The 18664-nt window shown below is 53.8% G+C and overlaps 1 protein-coding gene across 3 annotated transcripts in view; it reads right to left on the bottom strand.

Annotated features, from left to right (window-relative positions):
* Window positions 1-18664, bottom strand: part of DNMT3A (DNA methyltransferase 3 alpha) — a 106198-nt gene that overhangs the window by 67038 nt on the left and 20496 nt on the right. For 2 of the 3 annotated variants that reach the window (XM_043604385.1, XM_043604384.1), the window contains exon 2: window positions 11555-11790. In XM_043604385.1, coding sequence (XP_043460320.1) covers window positions 11555-11617 — 63 coding nt within the window. In that variant the 5' untranslated portion in view covers window positions 11618-11790. Of the gene's footprint in view, window positions 1-11554; window positions 11791-12564; window positions 12706-18664 lie in introns of those variants that run through there. The other variant, XM_043604386.1, reaches the window with a different exon arrangement.

The following is an 18664-nucleotide window of genomic DNA, read 5'->3' as shown; positions in this document are numbered from 1 at the left end:
TCCCAGTCCACCCTGGGGAGGGTGCCAACCCAGAGCCGCGCTGGTGCCACAGAAGAGAAAGGGAAGGTGCACAGGTTCCCTGTGGATTTAATCAAGATGTCCCTCAACATCCCACTCAACTTTCATTTTCTGTGATTTCAAAATAGCTTGTGGTTTGCCTGTCTGTGGGCGGGAGGGGAGGGTCCAGGGTGGAAAGAGAGAGTTTGCACCAGGACCAGAGACCCTTGACAGGCTCTTTTTAGGAAGACACGGCAGAGAAGCTGTGAGAGCAGAAAGGCCACAGAGGTGGCCCGCCAGATGGTGGGGAGGGTTCCACGAGGGCTCTGGGAGGCCTGAGTGCAGGGGCTGGGGCACGTGCCCCATGGGAGGCCAGCCCTCCGGCTCTGAGCTGTCCTTGGTGAGACCTCGCAGATACCCCGTATAAGAAATGATCACTTGGATCCCAGAGGAAATATTACCAATGTGTGAAGGTTTCAGTCGAATCTACAGAATGGCAGTGAATTTCAGGCGGAGGCAGTGCTTTTGTTCTGACTCCACCGCTGCTAACCGGGCAACATCTTAATCATTCTGACCAGGTAACCCGGCGTTTACAAAACACAGCCAACGTGAAGTCATGCAAAGGCGCAGGACTTAGAACAAACCAAAGTGGGGCTGAGCCCGGCGTATCCATTAGCTATAGTACCATCTTCTCTGAGCCTCACTTTGCTCATCCGTAAAAGGGGAATCTGAAGGTGTCCATCCTGCCTGCTTCTCAAGTTTTTCAGAGGACCGAACCAATGTTTTGTCCCCTTGTCTGTTTTGTCCACTGCTGAGTTCCCAGAGCCTAGAACAGGCCCGGCGCTTAGTGAGTGTTCCGCATGCCCCCCACAGGAGGGGCTTACATAATCCCTGGCAGCAGGAGGCCTACTCAGCCCCTGCATTTGCCTGGAAAGCACTGGGCCAGACCTAGCCAAGCCTCTGACCACTCCTCACGGCCAGGCCCATGGGACTGGAATGCACAAGGCAACAGGCAAGAACGAGGCACCGATGTGGATCAGGGTCAGGCTGGGTGGCCACGGGGTCTGGAAAGACTCCTACCGCCCAGAAATTCTGGGCTACCAATGATTTCTTTAACAAACTGCATTTCTTACAGAGGGATTCATCTGGTTTTCTAACTTTTACTCTGAACTAACCTGAGAAGTGAAAGTCATTCAGAGCCCCTGAACGGCACTAAGGAACCACAATCACCACACTGCGATGACCTAAAAACAATGACACTTGACATTTCAGGACCCGTGAGGCTGGTGCAGCCCGTGCAGAAGCCTTCAGGGGCCCCTGAGAGGCAACTGCTGTGCCACCCGAAGACTGCTGTAAGTTGGCCCCTTAGTGACACTGGCTATGCCTGACGCATAGGAGATGTTCCACGTATCTTCCCCCCATTGAATTCAGCTCAGTGCAATACACCCCCGGAGGAAGGGGTGGGATGCCTGAATGCCATGCCACCTGACCAGGTCCTGACATGTTGAGAGTGTGGACATCACCGGGGCAGGCTGCCACATGCTGAGCCCGTACGTTGGCCCAGGTGCAGGGCAAAGTGCGATACGCTCGGTCCGGCATTCAGGCCTCACCCCTGGCTTGTGTATGAAGAAACCCAATCTCCCCAAGAGCCCGGGTCAGGACTCGAACTCAGGTCCGCGTAACAACTGGCCCATGCCCTTTCCATCAGACCCTTAAGTACGGCTTTGTACAAAGCATGTTATTTGGGGCCAACACATCATTCTTCCGTGACGTAGTGATGTCACAGGGCAAGGAGAAGGGCGGTAAGGCCTCCGGCTTGGGACCTGCCTGAGTCCACACACACAGTCAGGGGGATGACACACAGAGAAGGAGAACAGATGGCTCAGGGCTGTGCCCCTCAAGGAGGCGTATCAAGAGGTCCATTCTCGCATCTGTCACGGAGCTGGCTTCATTCAATATCTTTGCTGATGGGTTGAGCAAAGGAATGTAAAATATGCTTATCAAATCTGTAAGCAGCCCTGATTAGGCAGCATCACTAATACTCTGAAAGGGAAGAATCTGATCCCCAGTGACTTGGAGCAGCTGGAAAACAGTAACAAATTTAGCAGGAACAGACATGAGCCCAGGTTGGTTTCCTCATCTGTCAACTCGACTAAGGGGACTGAATTAGTCAATCCCTACAGTGGGGGTTGGCAGGAAGGGGACAGAAATTCTAGTTGGGTGGGATTTGGAGAGGGCAGGGATGAGCTGGCCTTTCCGTCCTGCTCTTGAGTCACTAGTAACTTCAAGCCATCTAACCTGAGTCTCTCTTTGCTCACCTATGAAACGAGGCTGATAATATCTACCTTACAGCGATGCTGTGACAATTGAATGAGGTAATCTATCAAGAGCTGACACATGAGAGTCACTGAAGAACTACTAACTCCCGCTCTACACGTCCTGACCAGAACTATTCACAAAAGTGCATCCCTCCCTCTTCCCCTTCCCCCCTCCCTCCCCACCCCCAGGCAGAACCCAGTGCCCTGCATGTGCAGCCATCACTCACTGCTACAGACCAAGCCCCGCATCTGGCTGGTACCACTGCAGTGGGATACTCAGGAACACCGGCTCTCTGATCTTTCCAAAATGCAAAGCTGATTATGTCACTCTGCAGAGCCTAAGCCCTTGCCGAGGGGGCTCCCAGGGGCCTGCAGGATCCAACCAAGCTCCTTAGCCCGTGTGAAGGAAGTCCCCCAGGATCTGGCCAGCCGCCTTGGTCTCCCCTCCCCACCACCTTCCTCCCACTCACCGTAAACAGACTGCACCAGCTGCAAAAGTGGGCTGCTTCCTTCCCCAGCGCCGTGGCATAGGCCATTCCTTCTGCCCTGACTACCTCCCCCTCAGGTTGACCAGCAAATCCTTACTTTTCCAACCTAATTTCCTGGATTTCCTTCCTCTTGGTCCCTTCCTCTGACGGAGTCCATAGGTCCTTTCTCCCCATAGCACCAAATACCCAGCACTGCAATGGCCAGCAATTGTCCTGGGTGGGCTGTGAGGGCCTTGGGGGAAGGGATTATGTCTTATCCACCTTGGCATCCCCAAAGCCTAGACCGATGCGCCTAGCATGAGGCAGGCACTCAAAAGCACTTGATGAGTGACTGTCACATAGTAGGTACTCTCAGTAGGTGACTCCATACACACCGAGAGAGGCACACATGCAAATCTACAAACCTACAGTTACGTGAAGATAACTGTGCATGAGGCTCCGGTGCTGCCCTGAGCTTTATGATTTCAAATCAGGAAACAGGATGACTAACGTGTACTTTCTAGGCTTACACAGAGTCATGTCACTTTACATTTATGTAACTCTTTACAGCTCTCAAAGCACCTTCACATTTGGTGGCCTGTTAGGTTAGGTAGTTACCATCAGCCTTTCTAAACTTCTGAGGCTATGATTTGACCTAGATTTTAACCCAGCTCACTGGATGGATTATTTTAAGCCACATACAACTTCTCATTCTGATGAGCTGGGCTATGACGATAATAATCTCTTGCAGTCGTACAGTAGGTGGTAATTAACGGAGCATTTTCACATACATTATTTCATTTTATTCTTCTGCTTTACAGAAAGCAGAGCTGGCATTATTATCATTATTATTATTATTTTTTTTTCCATTACACAGGCGGGAAATCTGAAGCTCAGAGAGGTTATCTAACTTACAGAGATCAGGGAGCCAGGAGAAAAGGTCTTTAGAACCAAAATTTCAATCTTTCGACGCCCAGCTCATGGGTTTTTCCACTGCCACGTGCCATTACACCCTATGACGCCACGTGCTGCTGATGTGTGTCACCGTGTGCGTCACAGGGAAACCGTGAGCGTGCGGGCGATCCAAGGTAAAGGCACACCCCGGCATTCACATGCGCGTATCCACACAGCTGTCTCAGGAGGCTCACGCCTAGACACAGGACCCCTCCCCTAAAGAGATCTACGTCCCACCCAGAGACCGCCGGCAAGATGTACGTGCTCCCTCCAGAGCATACAGAGGATGCTACCGACCCAGCATCCGTTGAGCAGATGTCTCAAGTTGGTGTTTGAGTTGAGGGGATGAACTTGACAGATCTAGCCAGCCACTTGCCCAGACCCTTTGGGACAAGAGGCACGTACAGCCTTGGCCAGCTGGCCGGCTGGCCTCCAGGGGCCGTCTGTGATCGTGGAATTCAATGGAACCGATTGGCCTCTCCGCCAGGCCCAGCCCCGTTCTGGGCGGCCCGAGTCCCAGCTCTGCAGAGTGACAGCCACAGGACCCTGCACACCACACTGCGCACATGTGCTCACGGGTGCCACACGCCCAGGCTGGGCCCACAGACAGGTGGGTGGCAAGGCACGCTGCCGGAGGACGCGTGCGGAGGACGAGGCTGCAGCGTGAGTGGCCACGCAGTGGCACCAGGAATGGTTGCACATACCCCCCAAAGTCCCTTGCTTTTAATGATCTCAGTCATCTCCCAAACTATGAGTCCTCTGTTCCAATTATTCATCAGTATTCAACAAGTATTCACTGCCCCCTCGGTCTGCTTCATATTATACATACTGAGGAAGGCCCCATCCCTCCCAAAAGGCCATGCCCCCGAGGGGTTCCCACAGCTCCAGTGCCCCATAAACGCCATTTGGAAACCCCAAATGGTTCAAAATGGTGGTGCCTGGGGTTTCCCAGGCCCTCCTGCCAGGGTGCAGCCCTCCCCGACAAGCTGTGTGCCATGATGGGGCCTCACTGCCTTCTGGAATGGAGACTCCACTAAGCATACCCAACACACTGCAGCCCAGCAGGTTAACCTCCGTGGCCTCAAGGCCAACGCGAGGCCAGGCTAATGGGCGTGCTCAAAAAATATTTATCCGGCACCTATTGTGTGCTGGATACAAAGATAAGCAAATAGAGCACTCGGTTTAGAGAGAGAGACAACACATAAATAAAAAAGCACCTCAGTACAGTGTCCCTTCCGTGGACCCCAAGCCCACCCAAGCTCTACATAGCTCTCCATCTCATCCCCACCCCACCAGGCACCCCCTTTCCGGAGGCATTAGAACGCTACGTGGGGCATGATTTTTCTCGATTTATAGAGGGAGAGAATCCGGCTAAAACTACTTCATAGCCGTGTGACCCTTTGCCAAGTTTCTTAGCCTCCCTATGCCTCCATTCCTTCTCTCTAAAACGGGGGTGACGAGAGGAGATGCCCCCTGGGTTGTTGTGGGATTGAGTGAGTTAATTGCCAAGCCAAGGAAGCTCCTTTACATGCCCTACCACAGCGTGCAGACATTAAGTGGGATGATCACAAGCAATATCCCTCATTGCCCCGCAGCTGTCTGCAGGGCACGACCAGGCCCAGGTGCCAGAAAGGAAGGGCATCGTCCCCATTTCCCGAACGTCCTGGAATACCCCCTCCAGTCTGCCCTTCTCTGCAAAGCCGAGCTCGGCTGTTCCCACCCAGGCCCTGTGGGACGTGCTTCTTGGCAGGGAGGGGCTCCATCCCCAGCCTGACCATTTAAGCCATGAGGGACCTGGGGAACCTCACCTGAGCTTCTGAAGGGAGCCACTGCCCTTCCCGTCAGGAGTTGGGGCTCCCTGTCTCTTGCCTCAGTGTCGTTTCTATTCAATGCATGAAGGGAAGAGGGACCTCAGGCCTGTTTTTGAGGACCCAGGAATAACCTTCCTTCCACATGCCAGGTTCTCAGTGGACTTTCAACCCACACCACACCCCGCCTGCGTTTTCCACCCTGTCACCCCAAGCTCCTGAGATCCTGGGGGCTACATTGCACCTACCCCACCAGTGTGCGGATAGGCAGGTAGATAAATACATGGGTGGGTAGGTAGGTAGGTAGAGAGCAAGCTAGCTACTTATTCAAATTAAGTCATAAGACTAACTTAACACGTCAGGTCCCTGTGTTAAAAACACACCATGTAAACCTCTCTTTTCCCCGCTCAGGCCATGCCGCTGAGTCACACGGCGCATTCCAGACGCAAACACAGGTCTGTCTCCAGAGTCCGAGTGACACCTTCTCAAGACTGTAGTGACGGCAGGTTACCTAAACTTGACCTGCCTACCTCCTTTTACGGTGCGTCACAGATGTGTTTTATGAATTGAAGATCTGTGGCAAGCACGTCTACCGGCACCATTTTTCTGACAGCATTTGCTCACTTCGTGCCACGTTTTTTTTTTTTTTTTTAAATTTTTTTTTTTTTTTCAACGTTTATTTATTTTTGGGACAGAGAGAGACAGAGCATGAACGGGGGAGGGGCAGAGAGAGAGGGAGACACAGAATCGGAAACAGGCTCCAGGCTCTGAGCCATCAGCCCAGAGCCTGACGCGGGGCTCGAACTCACGGGCCGCGAGATCGTGACCTGGCTGAAGTCGGACGCTTAACCGACTGCGCCACCCAGGCGCCCCTCTTCGTGCCACGTTTTAGTAACTCTTGCAATTTTTCAAAAATTTTCATTCTATTTGTTATGGTGATCAGTGATTACGACTTGCTGAAAGCTCAGGTGATGGTTAGCATTTTTAGCAATGTTTCAAAATTAAGGCCTGTACATTTTTTAGACACGTTATTGCACTCTTGATAGACTACGGTATAGCCCAAGCGGAACTTTTAGGCACTGGGAAATCAAAAAGTTCATTTGACTTGCTTTATTGCAGTATTCACTTTGCCCTGCGGATCTGGAAAGGAACGTGCAGTATCTCCAAGGTACGCCTGTCATATCTAACGTAAAGAATCTTAGAGGACCTAAAACATGGGTCCCAGTCGGCTCAGGGGTGGACTGTTTACGTCACACGTCCAGTCTCCGTGACCAAGCATCTAATCGACTCCACTGAACTACAAACGGATGTGCCCTTAGTCGTAGCTGTGTTCTTGAAGAGGTAAGGGTAAAGCTACCTTTTCTGTTACCGTCTGCATGAACTAAGAGGGATGCTATTTAAACAACCCCTACAGTGACTATTATAAAGCAAAGAGCCGGCCCTAAGCATTGATGTGTGGGCATCTGAGTGTGATAAAGGCAGAGCGTGCCCAGAGTGGGCAACAGACCTGTGGACCAGCAAGAACAACGGAGAGGGGAGCTAGGGGAAGCCTACCCAGGGTGCCCTTGAGTTTGTGTACCAGGATGCAGGAAGTAGTCAGTGCCCAAGGGAAGTCGGCACTTGCCAGGCCTTTGGGTTGGAGGAGGGAGCCCCGGCCACAGCGGTGGACACACACGCACACGGGCACACTCACTGTGCTCCCCCAGCACAAATATGCATCCACTGCTGTTGCTTCTTCCCCCCCTGGATGGTAGGCACGGCTCGTACCTTCCTATCCCCATTCCTTTACAGGAATGTTTATTTAGTTCATCTGACAGACTTATGGAGCCCTACTATGCGCTAGGTGCCTGGAGAGGTACCTGGAAAGAAAGAGAGGAAGAGAAGGAAAGAGAATGGGTGCAGGAGGGAGGCAGACAGGCAGGGAAGGAGGCATGGTAAGAAGGAGGGTGTCCACAGCCCTATCTTCATTGACCAGCGTGTGTCTGGAGTGTCTGTGTGTGTGCGCACGCACATACCCACAATCGTGCCCACGAGACTTGTGTGTGAATTCTTACTGGAGATGAAGTGCCCCCAACACCCACCCTGGGGCAAGAGCGCTGTCGCGAGGAGTAAGGCATTCCCTGGCCGTCCCGACTTCCAGGCTAGATAAATATCCTGGTCCCTGCAGCAGAAGCAATATGGGCAGGACCCTGGAGGCACCACTCATTCTACCTCTTCATGCAGGAGGCAGCCTGGTGGTCAGCAGCCAAGAGCACAGCCTGCCTGGGTTCCAAGCCCACTTGCTAGCCACTGACGAGCTGTGTAACCTTAGGCAAGTGACCGCACCTCTCCCAGCACCCATTTAGTCGTTAATAAGATGGAGGGTGAAAAGAATACAGCCTATCTTACGGAGCAATGGTCAGAATGAAATAAGATAATGCAAAGCACAGAGCTTAAAGTAGCACCTGGCAGATAGCACTCAGTGCATCTTGGCTGTTGTGTTTCTGAGGCCAGAGGAAAGAAAGAGGGGAGCGGCGTGATCGGGGGCCCAGCCTGGGGCTTGGACTCGTGGCCAGGCGCTGATTCATATTTGGGGAACTGAGGAGGCCTTTCCAGCCCCTTCCTGCTCCCTCTGCCCCTCCCCTCCCCTCCATGCAGGGCCTGACACCCCACCTCCATGCTCCTCCGCAAGCCAGGACCCTGGCTCCGGGCCTCCCTGCTGTTGGACGCGCCCCCCCCCCCCCCCCCCCCCCCCCGCCCCACACACATCTCCCATAAGGCCAGCTCCCCCTCCCTCCATGTGGCTACATCTACCCAGCTGACCCACCCTGGAGAGAACCCCAGAGCTCTACCCCCCCCAAATCTGCATTGTCCCAGCCTCCCCACTTAACATACGGATGGCAAGGCAGGGGAGGCCACAGGGAGAAGAGGTGCTGGGCAGACCCCTCTATGCACTCCCAGCCATACGCACTCTGCCTCAGCCACCACTGCACCCAGCCTGCTTGACCCAGGCCCCAGGCTGCTGTTCGGTGGGAGGGTCTTACCCCTCTCATTTCCCTTTCTCTGCTATCCGCTATGTATTTCCTGAGCATCTACTCTAGGCTAGTCAGGCCCTGCCCTCCCCTCCCCCTGGATATCATCCACACCAGTACTTCCTAGATGCCCTAGAGAGCTAGTTAAAACAGATTGCTGGGCCCCTGCCCCAGAGTTTCTGATTTGCATTTCTAACCTTTCCAGGGGCCACTGGGGCTGCCGGTTTAGGGGGTCACGTTTTGAGAACTGCATGTCCGCTACAAACTGTAATTCAAGGCCGACAGAAGGAAGCAAGGGCTTTGATCAGAGAGGAGCAGTGAAGATTAGGGAGCAGGCACACCGGGCAGAGGAAACCGCAGAAACAGAGGCCTGGCAGCTCCAGGAAGTACCCAAGTGGAAGGTGCGTGGAGGCGTGGCCGGGAAGGAGGCTGGAAGGGGCGTGGGGCCCAGTGGAGCAGGGGCCAGTGCGTGGCCACACCCCTTCCCTCTGGCTCACCAAACAGTTCCTTTGTGCCAGGTGCCCCAGGCAACTCTGCCAGGCTCCTTGGGCCGCAGCCCAAGCCCATCTTCCCCCTCTGCAGACAAGGCACCTCTGCCCCAGGCCTGGCTTTCTCGGGCCAGCGTGGGCGGCTGTGTCTCTACCCGCCCTCCCCGGTGGCTCCCTGGAGCTGTGGGAGCCAGCCCAGAGGTGCCAGGGAGGTGTGCCAGGTGAGCCGGCATGCGCGCTGTGGGCGTGGGCGACTGGGGAGGAGCGCCCGCCATGCCCCAGCCCCCGTCTATCGGCCGCTCTATCAGCACCAGGATCTGGGGCTTGGGTGTGTGTTTGTTGCCGCGTGAGCCAGAACAGTTACTATGGGTAGATAATAATAGCAATCGTAATCCCTCATAATTGGACCAGACTTTGCTGTTTGCAGGGCATTTCCATGCCCGTGACCTCATCTGACTTCCACAACCACCCTGTAAAACAGGCACAGCCAGAGTCATGATCCCCACTTCACAGCTGAGCGAATGCAAGCCCGGATGGCCTGAAGTCACATCTCCAGGAAGTGGCGTACTCAGGCCCGGGCCCGGGGACTTCTGACTCTGTCCAGTGCTCTTTCTCGATCTTGAACTGTCATCACAGGGAGCCTGATCTGCTGCTTTCCATGCGAGGGAGCCAGGGCCTCTGCTATCCAGGGTGGCACAGTTCAGTAACAAGAGGAATCCGGCCTGACTGTCCCCCCCCCCCCCCTTCCCCACCTGCCAGTGTAGGGACTGGAGCTGTGTCAGCACCAGTCAGGGCATCAGGCCACGTCGGGAGGTCAGGGTCACCTAATCCAACAGAGGAGCAAAGCAGAGCTGGTGGAGGGAAGGGAATTACCCATAGCCTCCACTCAAGAGCACAGGTGGCCAGCTGCAGGTGGCCCTGACTCCGTGGTGGCAGGGTGTAGGTCTACTGCCACCCGAGATAGGAGTGGCCCAGAAGGCCCACAGGATAACCTGGACTACCTGTTATTTTCTGTGGGGGTCAGAGAGAAGGGGACCGGTAGCGCCTAGAAAGCCTGGCTCAGTGGGCCACGGCAAGCACTTTCTCCCCAGTTTGCTGCGTATACGCCCCCAACCGGGGCATTCTGTGGATTCCAGGCTGGGAAGGCAGGTGCCTGCGCTTTGTGCGCACACCTGTGCGTGTGTCCGCACGAGGACTGACGCAGGCGGGGCAGCGGGAAAGGTTCTGACCCACTAGGCTCTCATCTGGACCCACCACTGAGTATCTGGGCTCAGCGTCCTCACCTGTAAACTAGGGCCATCTGCCCTTGCCCCACCTGTCTCAAGGGCTGCTTCCAAGAACCACATGGATGGAAACCACTCAGAAAACCGAAACAGGCTCTAAGAATGAGCAAACCCAGGAAGGAGCTGAGCACGCATGGGGGAGGATAAGCAGTGAGCGGGTCTCAGGGCCGCCCCTGACGGTGGCCAAGCAGAGGGGACCCTCCTCAGAGTGCCGGGGGGGGGGGGCATGCCCGGTGCCAGGTGTCCACTGTAGTTCCAGAAGGACAAACTATAACCCCCAACCAAGCATCACCACCCCTCGCTCCTTGCTCAGGAAAAGGGGAGCAGGCAGAGGAAACTGTGGGGACCAGGGCACGGCAGATAGGACACCCCAGAAAGGCCCGTGGCTGGCACAGCTTCCCCAGAAAGGTGGTGGTGGGGTTTACCATTTCACTGACAGAGGGGGAACACAGAATCCCAACGTTGGGGGTTCAGGGTGGCTTTGCCTACAGGTGGACACGGCTTGGTGAGGTTCCAAGGCAGCCTGTGGGGACCCAGCAGGGATCCCTACTGGTCTGCTGGGATCTCCTCTGATTTAGGCTCATCCTGGAGTTCAGCAGAGGGTGATGAGGTCACCTCTCATGGGGCTCTGAAAACAAGGAGGTCATTAGCTCCATGGTCAGAAGTGACACTCACTCAGAGCCCGGGGTGGGGGTGAGGGGCAGGAAATCACCATCTCCAGGATGACTGGTGTCACCCTGTGTGGGAGGGGGAGCCCTCACGCGGCCTCACATCTACCAACCTCCCTGAATTTGTCTTTGGCCTCCCAGAAGCTACCGAATACCCTGGGGAAGCAGAGGCAGCTAAGACAGGTAAAGTGACCAACCCAAGGACACAGGGCTGGTAGGAGGCCAATCCAGAAAGGAATCTGGGTTTGGGGACACGCTGCAAGGCCGACTGCCAACACTGTACAGACCCAGGGCTTGAGCCTCTGCTCAGACACCAGGAAGGTGAAAAGCCTGGGTCCTGGAGCCTGATCACGTGGTTCAAGTTCCCACCGTACCACCAGGACTGAACCTCTACCAGCCATCACCCGAAGGGGGACATCACCCCCCTCCACCGCCCAGCGCGAAGGCTGAGCTGCGCGGTCCAGCGCTCAGCACACCAGAGCTGTCACTGCTCGGGGACGGGCCCTCCCCTTCCCTGGGTTTGGGGTCCCAGGGGGTCCTGGGCAGAGCCAGCCGCTCACCTTGCGGTCCTCCTCCCGCTCCGGAGCGGAGCTGCTGGTGTCCCCGGGGCCGCTGGAGGGCATTGCGGGCAGCTGGGCGGTGGGAGGCAGGCTGGGGCTGCGCGGGGCTGGGGGGCTGCTGGGCTTTGGGGAAGGAATTATCGTGGTCTTTGTAAGCAAGAGTTAGAACTTAGACATAGATCCCGGTGCTGAGGGAGACTCCTGCTGCCTGCGGTGTGGGCTTCCAGTGGCTCCACCTGTGGGGGAAAGACAAGAGGGGTCAGCAGGGCAGGGCACCCCCAACCCAGGCCCCACCTGACCCCCCCACACACACACCTCAGCCCCGGGGCCTGTGAGGCCTGTTCCTCCGACCTCACTCCTCTTCCCAGGCTCACCAGCAGCTCCGGCCAAACTAGCACCCCAGAGAGTAGGGGAAACCGAGGCCGACTCAGCTGGCAGGGTACTGCCTGGCTTCCCCCAGGGCCACCTCCTGCCTGCGAGGCGGCAACAGTCTCCCCGGGGCCTCCGCGTTGCTGGGGCGCAGTGGGCGCCACTTCTGGGACTTCTAACTGCCTCCTGCCTCCTCCCTTTTCTTCATTCACGTCTGTTCTCTCCTTTGAAAGCTTCCCGCACCCTCCCTCCCACCCAGCCACCCCCTGGGAAATCCCAGAGGTCCCCAGCCCCGCTACATTTTCCTTCTAATCTGTCCTCCCCTCACGCCCCCGCCCCCACACCGCTCCCACCACGTGGAGGAAGTGAGCTGCAGTCACAGGATGTGAAATGAATGTCAGCTCACTTTAGGACCAGCGCCTGGGCCCAGAGAGAGCTGAGGTTGAACTCGGGCTGCGGCCAGGCTGAAGGCCTAGGTTTGCAGTGCAGTCTGGAGGGCGCCCCGGTGGGGAAAGGCCGAAGCCAAGGCCACGGCGACGGCTGACGGGAGGCTGCTTCCCCCCCACCCCCACTCGGGCCCCACGAATCGGCACCATTTGCCCGGGGAACCTGGTGGGCTTGAGGGGGCCCTCTGCACCCACCCTGCTTGATTTTAGGGGCTTTTTCATCTTCCCTGCTTCAGGTGCGGGCCTCAAGCCAGTGAAATCACAAAGCCCCCGCCGCAGGCCTCTGCTCGGGGTGGGGGTGTTGCGGATTCAACCCCCTTTGCTCGGAGACACTGAGTTCTGGGCTCCCCACCCCCCAGGAGGAAACCCGGGCCAAGCCCCTGCCTCCAGTGCACCCGCCCGCGGGGAGGGGATTGGCAGGAGAAGGAAAGTGGGAGGCAGCTGGATCTGGGCCCACCCACACCCTTCCCCTTCCAGTTCCCGTTCTGCTTCCCGGGCTTCCCCTCCCTCTCGGGCTCCTTCTCCCATCCCCCTCCAGCCAAGGCTCCCTGGAAAACCAGGCACTGGAGAAAGCACAGGCTTGGGTCTCCCACGGGCGCGGCCCCTCCCCCAGGGACGGCGGCGGCTGGAAGGTGGGTTCTGCCCAGGGTGTGTTGGGACAGGCTGGGGCTGGGAGGAGCCTCCTTAGGGCCAGCACAGGAGGGGCGGTAAGTTCAGACCCCAGTGGGCTGTAGGTGCTCCAAGCCCCCACAGGTGAACCCGAAGGAAACCCCAGGTGCTATGCAGACACGTAAGCTCGGCACAGTACTGAGCCCCATGAATGTTTGCTGCCCAAATGCACGAGTGCACAGACAGCAGGAGGAGTATTGCTTTAAGTGTCAGACACGGTGCTAAGCGCGTGACACGCTGGCCTGCCTTCCTTCCTTCCTTCCTTCCTTCCTTCCTTCCTTCCTTCCTTCGGGGAGCTTCTAGTACTATTACTATCCCACGTTTACAGTGGAACCTAATGTTCAAAAAGGTTAGGATTTGTCCATATTCTAGAGTCAAAGCAGAAACTTGAATCCAGATCTCTCTCACTAAAGCTCTGGTGGGGGGGGGGGGCTGTCTGTGAAGCTTTGTCCCCCAGCTTATACCACCCCACAGAAACAACTCTTGAGAGCCCATTAGAGAACTGGTCCAACCCAGAGCTCCATAAAGCTTCCCTCCATTATCAGCCAGTCATTCCCCCTCAAACCCACACCCCGTTTGTTAGCACAAACATGCCCAATGGCCTTCCCACCACCCCTCCCCCCCCCAACCACATCAAAACCTTCAAAAGGATAAGGGAGTTATCTGGTTGGAAAGAATATTGAACCCAGAGTCAGCAGATGTGGGTTCTAGTCCTGACTCGGGCTTCCCACCCTTAGTTTCCTCAACCGTGAAATGGTCGAGGTAGACTCCGTTATCTACAAGGGGTCTTCTAGCCCCTCCCGGCCAAGCTACTGGAGGCTCCAAGGGCAAAGGGGAGACGCAGACAAGGCTGGGACAACTTCAGGAGCCCCAGAGCCCCAGAATGGAGTCGGTGAAGACCCAGGCACAAAGTAAGTAAGAGGCAGATAACCCTCCACCAGATGTTTGTCTCAACACTGCCCTGAGGCCCAGAAACACCCAGGGAGCTTCTGCAAGAAAAAAAAAAAAAAAAAAAAAAAAAAAAAAAAAACCACTTTCAGAGAACCTCTGGTTGCCATTGAAAAGAGTAGGAAGTAGGAGGGAAAAGCGGAACATCACGAGGCATTGACCCTGAGGGCAGACACCCCGGAAAGGAAAGGAAACCTCTTTCCTCCTCCCCTTCCTCCCCATATCCCCCTGGTATCTGAGAGGCACGCACAAACTCACCGCAAACTCAGCTGACCTGGGTCAGTCTGTAGGTTCCTTTGTGTTACTCAGTGGAACAGATCTGTCAGAAAGTGCTCCTCAGAATCACCCAACATCATCTAAAACCATCCGGCATATGGTCAGGCAGGCCATGCACCGCACAGCCCAGGGGGCCCACGACGGTGGCCAAGCTCCAGGACTCGACACGGCGCTTCCCACCTGCCCTTGGAAGCTTCCTTCTCTCAAGCAGCCCTGCTGAGAGGAGCGGCCAGCTCCTGGGCCCCCGGTCCCAACCCAGCGGCATGTGTCCACCACGACGACGGTCCTTCGCCAAGCACGGCTCTCTGCTGCTCCTGGCGCCGAAGCCTCCTTCTCACCGGTGCCAAGGGCTGTGCCACAAAAACCACCACCAAAGAAAAATCCATGCCAGGAACCCTACCACCAAGGACAAGCAGCTTTTATTTCCTTCTTTACACTTCTAAATGTCCACAGTGGCCGTAAATAATGTGTATAGCAACATCTTTAAAAAATGCTTAAGGAGGGGCGCCTGGGCGGCTCAGTCGGTTAAGCGTCCGACTTCAGCTCGGGTCACGATCTCACAGTCCATGAGTTCGAGCCCCGCGTCGAGCTCTGGGCTGATGGCTCAGAGCCTGGAGCCTGCTTCCAATTCTGTGTCTCCCTCTCTCTCTGCCCCTCCCCCGTTCATGCTCTGTCTCTCTCTGTCTCAAAAATAAATAAACGCTGGGGCGCCTGGGTGGCGCAGTCAGTTAAGCGTCTGACTTCAGCCAGATCACGATCTCACGGTCTGTGAGTTCGAGCCCCGCGTCGGGCTCTGGGCTGATGGCTCAGAGCCTGGAGCCTGTTTCCGATTCTGTGTCTCCCTCTCTCTCTGCCCATCCCCCGTTCATGCTCTGTCTCTCTCTGTCCCAAAAATAAATAAACGTTTGAAAATAAATAAATAAATAAATAAATAAACGTTAAAAAAAATTTTTTTTTTTTAAATGCTTAAGGAATCCCACCAGAAAAATGTCTGGGTATCACAACCTACACAGTCACCATTATCACTCTTCAATTCCAAACCCGCTGTGGAAAAAGGACAGGGATTTTGAATATACACACCAAATTTCACCACTGTCTAAATCCAAGTTGGTAAAAAGTTTTTTTTTGTTTTGTTTCTCAAGACGTACAGTCACGGGCTGGGGCCGAACAGAGAGGAGACACCCCCACCCCCGCGACATTTTGGGGTCTGGAAAGCAGCTTCGTGATTGCCAAATTTCAGACAAAACTGATTTCAAATCAACCTCAAATCAACCAGATCAGACCTGCTTTATGACAAGAATCCTCAAAAGACACTTGAGACAATAGCACCAGATATCTCCCAGACCAGGGGTGAGGGGGACGGACAAGGGAAAATGAAGAAGACTGAAGGAAAGAAGTAAAAGCCCTAGGTCTGTCCCCGTGGAGTCCGAAGGTTTACTCTCTGGAGAGCACAGAACAGAGGGGTCTCTGCACAGAGAGTTGACTGGTGCAGCTGAGAGCAAAGGTAATATATCAAAATCCGGGAGACGAAGATTATTTTAAACGCTGACGTCAAGTGCCCCCAGCTTTTCCCCACTGGGCTCCCAGAACCCTGGCAGCCCGACCCTCGCCTTCTCTGGAGAATCTCATTAGTCCGAGGGGATAGGCCTGCGGACATAGATGCTGCCACCAGAAGCCAAACGGTGTCCAAATGGCTTGTTTAGGTCAACCAGGTGGGTCTGCCGCACAACAAGCCCCAGCATCATGCACAGGTCTTCTAATCCGCTTGTTCGTTCCCCGTGCTTAATCCTGAAAAGGACCATCATGGACCAGTGGACGTCAGAGGGAAGCCTCTGACTTGGAAGACAGAGACGAGAACGCAGAAACCCAAACCAAACCACAACTTGGAAAACCTAGACTCCAGGCCCAGATCAGACGCCGCGTTCACGAGACAAGAACGTGGCGCGATTTGAAGAGAACACTCAGAGAACAAAACAGATTTGCCGAAGGTACAAGTCATGCTAGCAAGATGCAGAACTCAACACAAAGGTACTCCAAAGAGAAAAATGGAAATAGGAGAGGACGGGAAAGACAGCTTGAGAACTGGTCCGGAAGTTTCATCTGAAAAGCAGGCATTACAGAAAAAAAAAACAAAAACAAAAACAAAAAAACGGGAGAAAATTACCAATGAAATAATTCAAGGGAATTTCCCAGAGCCGAGACATGAGTGACCTGGTTGAAAAGACCCACCACGAGGCATGTCACCGTGAAATCTCAGAACACTGACATCAAGAGAGGATCTTGCAGACCAGGAGAAAAAGTGACACATAAAGGTCCAGGAAGCAGAATGGCTTCGGATCGCTCAACGGTAATGTGGAAAGCAAGAAGACAAAGGACCAATACCTTTGGAATTCTTAAAATAATTCTCCCGTTAGAATTCTTTACGCAGCCTCGTCATCATTTACGTGTGATAGGAGAATATATTTTCCAGACTCTCCTTTCTCAGGAACACAGGAAGATGTCCTCTAAGACACACGAGACAAGGGAAGGGGATCTCTGGGAATGAGGTGGAAACAGGCCAGGTGAAGCCATCGAGGGTCACTGTTCGGATCAAAGCAGCGTCACCTAAGCCTCAGGCCTGTTGACTGCTGTCATTGCCATGCCCTTGGCCATCGAACGGTCTTTTTAATCCGACAAGACTACGGGTGTCACTCCCTGTTCCCACTCTGCCATCTGAACTCAGGAACTGAACGGATTCGGATATTGACAGGTATCTGTCCTGGACGATGTGCTCCAAAAAGGGGGAGTAAACCAGACAAGAGGAAGAAGGCGAGATCCAGGAAACAGGAACTTCGACCCGAAAGAAGGCAGAGGGAATGCCACGGAGGACCACAAAAGGAAGCCACAGAATGGCAGCCACAACGTGCCACACAGCTAGAACTGGAAAGAACTTTCCAGCAAGAACTGGAAAACTGGGTCTGGAGCAGGTAATATTTGATGTGACTGCCCTATGGAAAGCCACACCAACAGCTATTAGAAGGTGAGGCAGCAACTAGCAAAAGGTACAAAGAAAATAAGGCAGATGCAGAAACCAGATCATTGTTAACTTCAGTGGAAAAAAAAAAAAGGAAATGATTGCAGTATACTATAAGGCTTAGCTGTGAATACAGACGCATTAGTTGATTTAACAAATATGTGTGTGTGTATACACACCTATATAGTGCATGTGGGTATATATACATATGTGTGTATATATATACACACACGTATATATATATATATATATATACACGTATATATATATATACGTATATATATATATACGTACATATATATATATACACACACGTATATATATATATACGTGTGTGTATATATATACATATATATGTGTATATATATGTATATATGTATATATATACGTATATATATACGTGTGTGTATATATATATGTGTGTGTGTATATATATATGCATTTCCTGTTGCTGCTGTTACAAGTCACCACAAAATTAATGACTTAAAACAACACAAATGTGCCATGTTGCAGTTCTGGGAGACAAAAGTTCAAAATGGTTCTTGTCACTGGACTGAAAATCAAGATGTTGGTAGGGCTGCACTCCCCTCTCTGGAGGCTCGAGGGAGAATCCATTCCCTCGACTTTTTCGACTCCTACAGGCTACTCACATTCCTTGGCTCATGGTCCCTTCCATCGTCAGAGCCAGCAACGGCCAGGCTCTCTCTTATCGCATTACTCTGACTCCGCTGCCAGAATCACATCTCCTCTGCCTCTCCCACCTCTGTCTTTCATTTCTAGGGACCCGGTCGATTACCCTAGACCCACCCAGAGAATGTAGGATGATCTCCCCATCTCAAGATCTTTAACTTAATCAGACCTGCCGGCAAAGTCCCTTTTGTTACATAAGGTAACATATCCACAGGTTCAGGGGATTAGGATGCGTCCCTCTTGGCGGGGATGGGGACGTGGCGATATCCTGCCTATGACACGTATACACACGCATGCATTCATATGTGCATAAAACATTTTTGAAAGAGCACTGTTAATAGTATGCCCTACCACGAGAACTATTTAGGAGCAGAAAGGCTGGCCGTGTAAGGGAGCTGCATGCCTACTTACTAAATAGGAAATCAATGGGAAATGTCTAAAATGGAAGAAGAATCAAAAATATGCACATGCCTCAGAAACGTGAGATGCAAAATTGCTAGAAGAAACAGCTAAAAGTGGTCGCCTCTGAGAAAGAGAGGGTGGGAGGGTCTCTTTGGTGAAGTGATGTTGGTCTTGACTTCTTACGTGATGCGTATGTACTGCTGTGAGGAAATAAGACAGGAATGTTATGGGGCGCCTGGGTTAACCAGGAGGTTAAGCGTCAGCTTCAGCTCAGGTCATCATCTCACGGTTCGGGGG

Source organism: Prionailurus bengalensis, chromosome A3 (assembly GCF_016509475.1).
Source record: "Prionailurus bengalensis isolate Pbe53 chromosome A3, Fcat_Pben_1.1_paternal_pri, whole genome shotgun sequence".
NCBI lineage: Eukaryota > Metazoa > Chordata > Mammalia > Carnivora > Felidae > Prionailurus > Prionailurus bengalensis.
This window is presented reverse-complemented; position numbering and strand designations above follow the sequence as displayed.